This window comes from Suricata suricatta, chromosome 7 (assembly GCF_006229205.1).
Source record: "Suricata suricatta isolate VVHF042 chromosome 7, meerkat_22Aug2017_6uvM2_HiC, whole genome shotgun sequence".
In the NCBI taxonomy this organism is placed as follows: Eukaryota; Metazoa; Chordata; class Mammalia; order Carnivora; family Herpestidae; genus Suricata; species Suricata suricatta.
This window is the reverse complement of record NC_043706.1, coordinates 15342396-15355038: the sequence shown is the minus strand read 5'-3', so window position 1 is coordinate 15355038 and position 12643 is coordinate 15342396. Positions and strand designations below refer to the sequence as shown.

Sequence of the window (12643 nt, the reverse complement as noted above, 5' to 3'; positions counted from 1 at the left end):
AAAAAAAAAAAAAGTAAAAAAAAATCCTTGGCTCCTGTGTGTGTTGTCAACGACCGAAAAAAGTTGGGCTGAGGGCGGCGGGAGGGAGGAAGAGCAGCTCAGCCCGTCAGCAAAGCGTCAGAGGGAGGGAGACACACAACCTCCTCGTGTAGCAGGGATCGCTGGAGGGGGAGGAGGGGGCTGCCCTGAGCGAGCTTTCCAGGACTTTCTAGGACGTAGTGTCCAACTGCCCTTTAGTAATCTGGGAATCATGAATATAAAATAACTTCGGTCCCGCAGAGTCCTGTCCATAGCAGCTCTCAGCTCTGTGTAACAGCAGTGCCGTGGGGTGTCAGCGTCCCCCTCCCCCCAAAAAAGCCACTGTATTTGTCCTGTAAGGCTAAGTGCTTTATCACTTAACTCTCTGGTCCTAACTTGTCTCTGTCTGAAGGGTTGGGGGGAAGCAAGAGGAGCCTCTGCACTTGCCGGCTGCCTTTCAGGTGGGTGAAGTTACTGGACTACGTAGGTTTGGCTCTGGGGAAGAGAGCTTACCGCCGGGAAGGCTGGGAGTCGGCACTTCTAGCTCCCGGGGCGTGCTGCTGCCCCAGAGACCAGGCTTCCGCGTGCACGGCCTTGGACACCGGGAGCTGCGCGTGCTCCCCGGGGACTCCCCAGCCCCGACGAACAGCGTGAGCACGTGCACTGCTGGCTTCTTGGCCGAGCGGCAGTGACCAGGCACCTGCAGCGCTGTGTCCGCAGTTTGCAGGCATCGGGCCGAGAGCTCCGTGCTCACCTCCAGAGCTCTCGGACTTGTAATCTAATCAGCAGAACAGAACCACAGTTACCGAACGAACGGAGTGAAAGGCCTGTGACGAAAAGCTTTGGTGGCGCCCCCAAGAGGCTCTGCCCTGCAAGAGGGAAGGAGGCTGGCCATCGTCCTGAGGGAGCCCTTTCTGAAGTGAACAGAGGCTCCGGCCCTACACCCCCAATTGGTAGAGGCGGCCGGGTGGGCCCCATCCTGAGATCTATTTCATCATCCTGGGACAGGCAAGTGGTGGCTAAGCCACAGCACTTAACAGCAATTTGTCCGAATCACTTCACTTCTCTGGGCCTTAATTTTCTCATCTGGCAAATGGGCACAAAATCAGATGGTTTATGATGTCCTTTAGAGCATCAGCGTTCTATGACTTGGGTTTCTCTGAATTCTAAAACACTACACTTAGTCCTAAAGGAGAGTCTTGCCTGGGCAGTCTTTTGGAAAAGAGTTTGGATTCCCTCCTTCAGACTACCTGCACGTCAGACGTGCATGCCTGCCACCCTCCCCACCCCCGACCCTTGCCTCAGGTTGGCCCTTGGAGGGCTTAATGGTGGTGGGACCTACCTGCCCCTTCCCACATGCCTTTGTGGGGGCTCATCCCGAAGCTGCTATCGAGACTACCTTACCTTACGCTATCCTGCCTCCCCCTTCCTCTGGGAGGAAAAAAAAAAAAAGCATCCTGGAGGGGCTTGGGGGCCCTGAGAAGTGATGCTTAAGACACGGTTCTCCTCTACATCCTCTAGCTGTACCCCAGCTCTGGGTATATCGGTGATGAGCTCGCTTACTCCTGATTATTAACTGGAAGGCCAAGTCTGACACCAGAAACACTCCCTGGCTGGTCTCCGCAGGTCGTAAGTACTCCCCCGGCCTCAGAGGAACCACGTGTCCATAGCTGCAGCTCAGACCTACCCTGAGCTCCTGGCCTGGGCTTCCGAATGCCACAGAGCAGCAGTGGGGCGCACGTGTGAGGAGCATATGGGCTGCCCTGGGCCAGAGCACCCCGCGGCCTCCTGGCTTACCAGGTCACAGCCTGTGTGGAGCCCCCCCCAGAACCCCCAGCTGCACCTGCCTTGGCTGGGGTAAAGCCTGCACCCTGCTTCAGCTTCAGCTCTCCCACCACGGCACCCTCTACCAGGTGCCCGGTACCCCCAGCCTCTGCCTGCCTTGGCTCCGTCAGGGTGCCCCTGCACCGAACACCATGGGACATCCCAGCTCATGCCCGCCTCAGCTCAGGCCATTCCACCAGGGCAGCCCCAAGCACAGCATGTCCTGGGACCCCAGCCCATGCCAACCACATCTGCAGCCGCTCCAGTCACACAGTCTAAGCAAGGGACGACCAGACACAAGACAGTTCTTCACATTTGGGAGAAGCAGCTGCTCCCCCACAGTTCACATAAACACAGAAATGAGCAAAATGAGACTGAGGAATATGTTCCAGACCAAAGAACAAGACAAAACCTCGGACAAAGAGAAGGAAATGAAGATAACCAATGTATCTGATAAAGAGTTCAAAGTATTAGTCATTAAGACGCTCACAGGACTGGAAAGAAAAGTGGATTAATTCAGTGAGAAGTGCAGCAAGGAGAAAGAAAATGTGAAAAAGAACCAGATCTGAAGGACACAATAACTGAAATAACCCACCGTATGTTTGAGGATGGAGAAGAGATCTGGGAGACGGGGTAATGGACGCATACAAGCTGAACAGGAAAAATAAAAAATAAAAGATGAGGATAGTTTAAGGGATCTCCTGGACAACACGTCCAGCAAACAAACATTGGCATTACAGGGGTCCCAGAAGGGGAAGAGAAGAGAAAGGGGCAAAAAGCTTGTTTGAAGGAATCATAGCTGAAAACTCCCTGAACTGGGGAAGGCAACTGACCTTCAGATTCAGGAAGCACAGAGAGTTCCAAAGAAGAGGAACATAGGCAGGTCCACACCACAGTACTTAGTAATTAAAATGCCAAAGATTAAAGAGGAAATTTAAGAGCAAGAGAGAAGCAAAAGTTACATACAAAGGAAACCCTGTAAGAATATCATTTCCCAGACCAAAAAAAAAGTTAAAGGAGTTCATCATCATTAAACCAGCCTTACAAGAAATATTAAGGGGCGCCTGGGTGGCTCAGTCAGTTAAGCATTCAACTTCAGCTCAGGTCATGATCTCACAGTTCGTGGGTTTGAGCCCCGTATGGGGCTCTGTGCTGACAGCTCAGAGACTGGAGCCTGCTTCAGACTCTGTGTCTCCCTCTCTCTCTGCCTCTCCTCTGCTCACACTCTGCCTCTCTCACTGTCTTTCAAAAATGAATAAACAGTAAAAAAAAAAAAAAAAAAATTTTACTGTTAAAAGAACCTCTTTAAGTAGAAAAGGCCATAATTAGAAGAAAATTATGAAAAGAAAAAATCCATGAGTAAAAGCAAACATACAGTAAAGGTAATAGATCACTTATGAAGCTAGTATGAAGGTTAAAAGACAAAAGCAGTAAAATCAATCATACCTAAAAAATTAAGGGTAACCACAAAATTAAGAAATATGAATGTACACATAAAATGTGGAGGAAGGAGTAAAAATACAATTCTTTTAGAATGTGCTCAAACTTAGGTGACCATCAACTTAATATAGACCACCATATATTTAAAATATTATATATGAACCTCTTGGTAACCACACACCAAACACTTGTAACAGATACACAAAAAATTAAGCCAAAGAAAGCCAAGCATGTCATCAATCACAGGAAAGCAAGAGATGCAGAGAACTACAAGACCACCAGAAAACAACAAAATGACAATAAATATATACCTGTCAATAATTAATTGTAAGTGGCCTAAAGGCTCCAATCACAAGACACAAAATGGAATGGATGAAAAACAAGACCCACCTATATGCGGCCTATAAGAGACATCAGGCCCAAACACACACACAGACTAGGCTGGAAAAAGACATTCCACACCAATGGAGGCAGAAAAAAAGCCAGGTACCAACACTTATACCAGACAAAATAGACTTTTTTTTTTTTTAAGTAGGCTTCGCACCCAGCATGGAGCCCAGTGTGGGGCTTGAACTTACAACTGTGATATCAAGACGTGAGCTGAGATCAAGAGTTGGACACTTAACCAACTGAGCCACCCAGGTGCCCTGGACAAAACAGACTTTAAAACAAAGACTGTAACAAGACAAAGAAGGGCAATATATAATGATAAAGGGATCCATCCAAAAAGAGGATATGTAACAATTATGAACATCTATGCACCCAACAGTGAAGCACCTAAATACATAAAGCAAATATTAACAAACATAAATGGAGAAACTGATAGTAAATTCAGTAACAGTAAAGGACAACACTTCACATCAATGGATAGCTTATCCAGGTATAAAATATCCAAACAGTGTCTTTGAACAACACATGAGACTAGATGGACTTAACATATACACAGAATATTCCATCCAAAAGCAGCAGAATACACATCTTTTTCAACTGCACATGTAACATTCTCCAGGACTTATCACATGTTAGGCCACAAACAAATCCCAATAAATTTAAGACTTAAATCATATAATGCATCTTTTTTGACCACAATAGTATGAAACTAGAAGTAAATTATTAGAAAAAATTTTTTTAAACACAATGGAGACTAAACAACATGCTACTAAACTATCAATGGTTCAGTGAAGAAATGAAAGAGGAAATAAAATACATGGAGACAAATTAAAATGAAAACAACCATCTAAAATCTGTAGGAAGCAGGGAAAGCAGATCAAAGAGGGAAATTTTTAGTAATGTAGGCCTACCTCTCAAGAAACAAGAAAAATCTCAATTTAACCTTATTCTAAAGGACTTAGAAAAAGAACAAATAGAACTTAAAGTTGGTAGAAGGAAGGAAATAATAAAGATAAAAATAGAAATAAATGAAATAAAGACTAAAACAATAGAAAAGATTAATGAAATCAGGAGCTGGTTCTTTGAAAAGATAGAAAAAAATTGATAAACCTTTAGCCAGACTCAAGAAAAAAAGAGAAAGGACCCAAACAGATCAAATCAGAAATGAAAAGAACCAACACTACAGAAATACAAAGGATCATAAAAGACTACTATGAAAAATGATATATCAACAAATTGGACAGCCTAGAAGAAATGGATAGAACATTCCTAGAAATATATAATCTTCCAAAACCAAATCAGGAAGAAATAGAAAATCTTAATAGACCAATTACTAGTAACAAAATTAAACTGGTAATAAAAAACTTCAAACAAAAGTCCAAATGGATTCCAAGTGAATTCTATAAAACATTTAAAGAATTAATACCTAATTCTCCATTCCAAAAAACAGAAGAGGAAGCTTTCTACAAGGTCTACAAAGACATTCTACAAGGCCAGCATCACCCTAGTGTGAAAAAACACACCATGTAAGAAAGAAAACTGCAGGCCAATATCCCTGAGGAACATAGATGCAAAAATCCTCAACAAAATACTAGCAAACCACATTCAACAATACATTAAAAATTATTCACCATGATCAAGTAGGATTTATTCCAGGGCCACAAGCACAGTTCAATATTTGCAATCAATCAACATAATACACCACATTAACAAAATAAAGAATAAAAATCATAAGATCTCAATAGATGCAGAAAAAGCATTTACAAAATTCAACATCTATTCCTAAAAACTCAACAAAGTGGGTCTAGAGAGAACATATTTCGATATAATAAAGGCCACCTATGACAAACGCACAGCTGACGTCATACTCAGCAGTGAAAAACAGAGCTTTTCATCTAAGATCAGGAACAAGACAAGGACGCCCACTCTCACCATATGCAACACAGTACTGGAAGTCCTAGCCACAGCAATCAGACCAAAAATAAAAGGCATCCAAATTCGTGTTTGTTTTTTAGGCATCCAAATTAGTAAGGAAGAACTAAAACTGTCACTCTTTGCAGATGACATACAACACACAGAAAACCCTGAAGATCCTACCAAAAACTACTAGAAATCATAAGTTCAGTAAAGTTGTAGAATACAAAATTAACATACAGAAATCTGTTGCCTTTCTATACACACTAATAATGAAGGGCCAAAAATGTAAACAGCAATTCATTTACAATTTCACCAAAAAGAACAAAGTGGCCAGGATAAAGTTAACCAAAGAGGTGATAGACCTTTATTCTGAAAATTATAAAATACTGATGAAAAAAACTAAAGATGCCACAAATAAATGGAAAGACATACCATGCTCATGGATTGGAAGAATACTGTTGAAATGTCCACACTACCCAAAGCAGTATATAGATTCAATGCAATCCCTATCGAACCTGTATCTCCTAGAACTAGAAAAAAAAATCCTAAAATTTGCATAGAACCACAAAAGTCCCCAAATAGCCAAAGCAATCTTGAGAAAGAAAAGAAAAAAAAAAACACCTGGAAGTATCACAATCCCAGACTTCAAGACCTCCTACAAAGCTCTAATATTCAAAACAGTATGGTACTGGCACAGAAAGAGACATTAGAGCAATGGAGCAGAAAACAGAACTCAGAAATAAATCCATGATCATATGCTCCATTCATCTGTGACACAAGAAAATACGATGAGGAAAAGACCACCTCTTCAATAAATGGTGCTGTGAAAAGTTAACAGCTACATGCAAAAGAACATAACTGGACCACTTTCTCATAGACCATACACAAAAATAAACTCAAAATGGATTAAAGATGTAAATGTAAGACCTAAAACCATAAAACCCCTAAAAGAAAACACAGGCAGTAATCTCCGACATCAGCCTAGCAACATTTTCATAGATAAGTCTCCCCAGGCAAGGGGAAAAAGATAAACTATTGGACTATACCAAAATATAAAGAAATATTATTGCACAGCAAAGAAACATTAACAAAAGATAAGCAACCTCCTAAATAGGAGAAGATATGAGCAAATGGCAAATCCAGTAAGGGGTTAATATCCAAAATATATAAAGAACTCATATAACACCAAAAAATGATCTTATTGAAAAAATAAGCAGGCGATCTGAAAAGACACTTTTTCCAAAGCAGACAGATGGCCAACAGACACATGAGAAAATGCTCAATATCATTAATCATCAGGAAATGCAAATCAAAACCACAATGAGAGATCTCTTCATACTTGTCAGAATAGCAAGTGTCAAAAACACCGGAAACAAGTGCTGGTGAAGATGCAGAGAAAAGGGAACCGTGTGCACTGTTGGTGGGAATGTAAATTGGTGCAGCCACCGTGGAAAACAGAACAGAGGTGCCTCAAAAAAATTAAAAATAGAAATGCCTTATGATCCAGTAATTCCACTACTGGGTATTTACCAGAAGAAAATGAAAACACTAATTCCAAAAGACACGTGCAGCCCTGTTTCCTGCAGCATTTACAACAGCCAAGGCATGGACGCAACCCGAGTGTCCACTGATAGATGAGCGCACAAGGAAAAGGTGAGACAGAGCCGTTTGCAATCACATGGATGGGCCTAGAGAGTAGTATATGCTAAGTAAAAGGAGTCCAATGGAGAAAGAAATACCGTGTGATTTCACTTACATGTGGAATCGAAAAAATGAAACAAAACAAATGGGGGCGCCTGGGTGGCTCAGTCAGTGAAGCATCCAGCCTCACCTCAGGTCATGATCTCCCAGTTCCTGGGCTTGAGCCCCACGTCAGGCTCTGTGCTGACAGCTCAGAGTCTGGAGCCTGCTTCAGATTCTGTGTCTCCCTCTCTCTCTCTGCCCGTCCCCGACTCTCACTCTCTCTCTCTCAAAGATAGATTAAATTGAAAAAGAAAATCTTAATAAACAAAACAAATGAACAAAAGCAGAAACAGACCCATAGAGAGCAAACTGATGGCTGCCAGAGGACATGGCGGTGGGTGAAGGGGGTTGGGAGGTACAGGCTTCCGGTTGGTGGGCAGCTACCCTTGTGCGCACAGCACAACACACAGGCTTTCCCAACCACCAGGTGGTACACCTGAAAGTAACGCAACGTTATGTGTAGACTGTACTTCAGTAAAAAAGAAAAGAGGAAGAAACAAATGCACGGTCCGGAGCCCAGAAGCTCTGGGGTCAAATTCCGGCTCTGGCTGTCACTAGCTATGTCGAGCAAGTTGATTTCCGCTGCGTTGGGCACGTTACACTGTCCCTCAGCTTTCTCATCTGTAAAATGGGAATTAAGGCACCCGTGCTATAGGGCTCTTATGAGGACTAAATGAAACATGCATAAGGTGCTTAGAAGGGCGTCTGATCTTACCAGCTATTAGCTGTCCTGCCTGACACGTGTCTCACAAGCACCAGACTCACTTGTGCCTCAGACTTCCACGTTCATATCTCAAACCCCGCCCTCTGCCCCAATCCTCCTCCTCCTCTTACTTCCTTTTCCAGTGAATGTCGTTCCCTAGAAGCCACCTTCTCTTTTCTGCTTCTCAGCTGGCAGGGGATGATTCGCCGACCATCCCCCGCCTGCATGGTCACGGTCACAGCCTCCTTGCCTGTGCCTCTACTTGTCCAAAGTCCTCTATCCAAACGCAGACCTGCTCGCACCACCGTCCCGCCCGGGGGCTGCAGCGGCCCCCACCGCCCTACTGATACCACCCGATCTCCAGCGCACCAGCCTCGGTGCTGGCATCCCCCCCCCTCACAGACAGGCCCCAGAGCAGCCCCTGTGGCACATGTGGCCCTGGAGCCCTGCAAGGGGGCTGCAGATGCAGCGTGCTGTGGTCACAAAGGGCTTCAGGGACTGAGCACCTAGGCCTCCTTGGGAGTCTTAGGTGACCCTGAACTCTAACGAGCAGCCAGAGTACTCGCGTGTAAGACCAAAACAGCTGGTGTGAACAAATCATCGTCCCCTACGGTACCTGGCGTGTGGCCCCCAACGTCTAACATAGGCTGTGTGGGCACTTAGTTCCTGTTTCTACCACCATACACAGCTCCCAAATATTAAAACGCTCCTCACATACCCAGAGCTGTGCAATGCTGTTTTCATGCTTGAGTTTATTTAATCCTTACACCACCTGTGGCTTCCAAACCGGGTCTGACTCTAAAGCACCGCCCTTACCCGCTCTCCGAGGCCAACGCCTGCGTGGCTTCCCCAGGGCTTTCTTGAGCTCTCTCTCGGTCTGCCCCCAGTTATCCCAGTTGCCTGTCTTAAGTAATACCGTCAGCATCTGACCCCGAGAACCACAGGTCAGGAGAGACGCCCGGCTCTCTGAGGCCTCCAGGGCCTCCCTCTCCGCTCCGTGCGCAGCCTGTGACTCCCCCCGGGGGGACCTCACACAGTCATGAGCCGGGCGGCCAATATTTATGGCTTCCTGCAAGGGAAATAATGTTGAGCCAGGCACGGACTTGGCATGGGTCGCCGCCGTGGCCGTGGCAAAGGCAGGAAGCCCGCAGCACGCTGCCCAAGGCCAGATAGGAAGAACATGTGCCATTAATTTAAAAAAGTTTTTCCGTATTTCACAGTAAGAGGCCATGATCATTCATATTCCCATGGGGCAACACCCCCAGTGAAGGCAAAGGGCCCTTTTAAATAATATAATGAACCTGTTCGTCGAAGACACAGGAGAATGAACCACAAAAGCAGAATTGAATGGATTCATCTAAGTTCTGACAAACCCGTTCAGATGTACGCTGTACTGGGCTGGAATTCTGCGCACTCATTTCTCTTCTCCTCTGCGACCGATCAAGCCTGAATGTCGTGATGTCCAGGCTTCTGTGGCTCCTATGTGGTGATATCCTTGGGGGCGGTGTTCCTTTAGTAAAACACAGAGGACAGTATGGAAGGGAGGGAGGAAGGTTCAGTCCGTCCCTTATTCACCAACTGGAGCGAGACAGTTGTCCCTGACACCTTGTAGATGGGAGTTTCAGGGATCCACGGGAGGCTGTGTCTTTATAAGACTTGGTGATTTCACAGCCCCCTTCCCAGAAGGGGGCAAGCGAGGTTTCTCCAGCAAAGCAGGTAAGACTACTTGCACCCCGGTGAAGCCTATTAGCTCAGAATCAGGGTGCAAGGCGTTTATCCCGGCACCCCGGTGGGCAGGGCATGTACCGGAGCCGGGCTTTCTGCCTGAGCCCCAGCCAGGGACCAGCTCCACGGGGCCCTGTGGCTGAAAGAGCAAAAATGTCACCAGGCAGGGAGCTGGCCTGATTCACTGGACGTGCTGCCTAGTTGGGGGGGGGGGCACTTTTCCAAGCCACCACATACAATGTCCTCCTCTCTGGCCCCAGGGTCACCCCACTGCAGAACACCCGCCCACCCACGGCACAAGAACCTCCTGCTGGAGTTAACTCTCTTGGGTTCTCCCCAGCTCTCTCTGACTTGGGGACGACGGCCCCAGGGCAGACGGGGCACACTCTCCTGTGCTGTCCTCCCCTCCTGGATGAGCACACGCAGCCCCATGCTTGTGTGAAGGCTGACAGGCTGCTTCTGGGGAAGGGGGCTTGGGGCTGTCACTGCTCCCTGCACACCCTCCTGCCTTCTGTCCCCACATGCACACATCCCTCTTCCAATTAAAAAAAAATTTAGTTACAATTACTTAAAAAAAACAACAAAAGGAAGACTTGAAAGTACACGCAGTGCTGGTCACCTTTCGTCTGGCCTGAGCATGGAAGCTTACCTATGTGTAACGTGTTCATTGGGACAAGCCTTACTCTCATCGTTTCAGAATTAAAAATCTAGGACCCGACCACGGTAAGGAAACAGAGGCATTTTGCAGGCCAGCTAGCAGCTGCGCAGACACACGGAGCCTCGTGGGGCCCAGCGGCGAGACGCTCCTGGCCCGGGCTGCCGCCCATCACCCCCCGCCCCCCCCCCAGGCTGGGAGGTCGGTCGCCTCAGGACGGGCTCAGTGTCCTCTAAGGACCAGCCAGCTCTGCGTGCAGGCGCAGAACACAATGACCGGCACAGGAAAGAGGGAGAAAGAGGTGGCTGTGGTTTTGGACTGCCCTCGGGGAAGAGAAATTTGAAGCAAAAAAAAAAAAAAAAGGGTCTCTGATTGGGACAGAAAAGGTGTGGCCCATTCCACTGCGGCTGAAAATATTCCTCTGGGAGCCTGGGGAGCAGGAGAGAGCCAACGCCGGCCATTCCAGTGGCCTGGGGCACGCAGTTGCAGTGAAGGCACTTGGGTTTCCTCGCAAAGCCAGGAGGGGAGCGGAGGGGAGCGGAGGGGAGGGCGGAGCGGCCTCCAGGGCCTCAGCTTGGAGCTCCTGACCTGGCAGAGGGAAAAGGCCGAGGCGTGTTTCTCCAGGCCCACTTGAAAGCTGTGCGTGCTCTGCCCCTTCCCCTGAAGCAGCTCGCACTCACAGAGCACTAGCGGTCATGGGCACTTAGCCCAGCCCCGTCTGCTTACGGTGGAGGCACACGGAGGCGCCCAACGCCGAGGGAAGCACCTGGAGGCGGGTCCCTGCCTCCACCTAAGTGGCACCCTGCACCGCGGCAGGGCTGACCTCTGTGCCCTCTCACCGTCATCCTGCAACCCCCTCAACGCCAACTGACGTGAGTTCTGCACCCGGGCTCTGTGCTGGATGCTTTCATCCCTCACCCCATTTCACAAGCAAGGAGACCGAGGCTTAAAAAGCACACAGGACCACGCAGCCAGGGAACGGCAGAGCTTAGAACCCCAGGCTTCTGACCCCCAGTCCAGCTCCCTTACCCCCACATGACTAGGGATGCTCAGAAGGAGGTCAGTGGAAGACACCAATTTAAACCTGTGTCTACCCGACTAAATTATATCTGCTCTGGGAGTCTCAGCAATGGGTTCGGCAGCCTTCACAGGACAGGAACCCCAAAGAGTGGCCAAAACAACTGTGTTTATTTGTTTGTGTAAATGAAGTCTGGAGCGAAGCAGGAAAAGCTTGTGCCATCATCAATGTGCCGCAACTCCCTTTTTCTGCCCCACCATCCTGAGCATGTGGTTTCCATCCTCAAGGCTGCCTCACGTTCCAGGGTGGCTGCTGGTGTTCCAGACGTTATATGTGTGTTCCAGGCAGGAAGTAAGATTCCAGTTACCTGCCTGAATAAGTCCTCTTTCGATAAAGACCTTTCTAGAAGTCTTACCTAATGACTTTGCCTCCCACCTTATTGTCCACCCCTCTCTGCACAAGAGGCTGGGAAATAAAGTGTTAGTAACACACTGCCACCTCAAATAAACTGAGGCCTGCTTAGGAAGGAAGGGGGAAGGATGGGTAAGGGCTGGTCAGCTGCCACGCAGCCGTGCTTGGTGATGAGCTGACCTGTGATGGGGTATAGTGGAGCCCCTCCCAGGGCCCCAGGGAGAGAGACCGAGTCGCAGGGCATATCCATGTCTCAGTATGGAGATTAAATTCAGGCTTTGAAATGCTTTATAAACTTTTCGTAATATCCCCACCATCACCTAGAAATGAAGTCAGATTAATCATTTAAAAATGAGAAAATTGGGATGCCTGGGTGGCTCAGTCCGTTAAGGATCCAATTCTTGACTTCGGCTCAGGTCGTGATCTCACGGTTCACAGGACTGAGCCCTGGGGTCGGGCTCTGCGCTGACAGCTCAGAGCCTGCTTGGGGTCCTCTCTCCTGGTCTCTCTGCCCCTCCCCCACTTGGGCACCCCCGCGCTCTCTCTCCCTCTCTCCCTCAAAGTAAATAAATAAACTTTAAAAAAATAAAAAGTAAAAATGAGGAAGGGGTACAGAAAGGTGGCACTGTCCACACCCTCTTTCCTCAGCACTCAGAGCTAAGCACTGTGCCAGAGGAAATCTACACTCCCTAAACCCTCGCTACTCACGCTGGGGTCCCCAAGTCCGGAAGCATCCGCATCACCAGGGAGCAGAGACATTCGGAACCTCAGCCCCTCCCTCCCCCAGAACCAAACCAGC

At 47.6% G+C, this 12643-nt stretch overlaps 1 protein-coding gene across 2 annotated transcripts; it reads right to left on the bottom strand.

Moving 5' to 3' along the window:
- Nucleotides 1–413: 413 nt before the first annotated feature.
- Nucleotides 414–12242, bottom strand: LOC115295623. 2 transcript variants are annotated; one of them, XM_029943701.1, is made up of 3 exons: nucleotides 12025–12242; nucleotides 9409–9545; nucleotides 414–796 (listed from the first exon to the last, which is right to left on the bottom strand). In XM_029943701.1, exons 1-3 carry the CDS (start codon nucleotides 12092–12094, stop codon nucleotides 476–478), a joined length of 528 nt encoding a protein of 175 aa, XP_029799561.1. In that variant the 5' UTR covers nucleotides 12095–12242; the 3' UTR covers nucleotides 414–475. The 2 variants fall into 2 exon arrangements, with proteins under 2 accessions (XP_029799561.1, XP_029799562.1); XM_029943702.1 differs by lacking the exons at nucleotides 9409–9545; nucleotides 12025–12242 and adding an exon at nucleotides 2438–2826.
- Nucleotides 12243–12643: the final 401 nt, after the last annotated feature.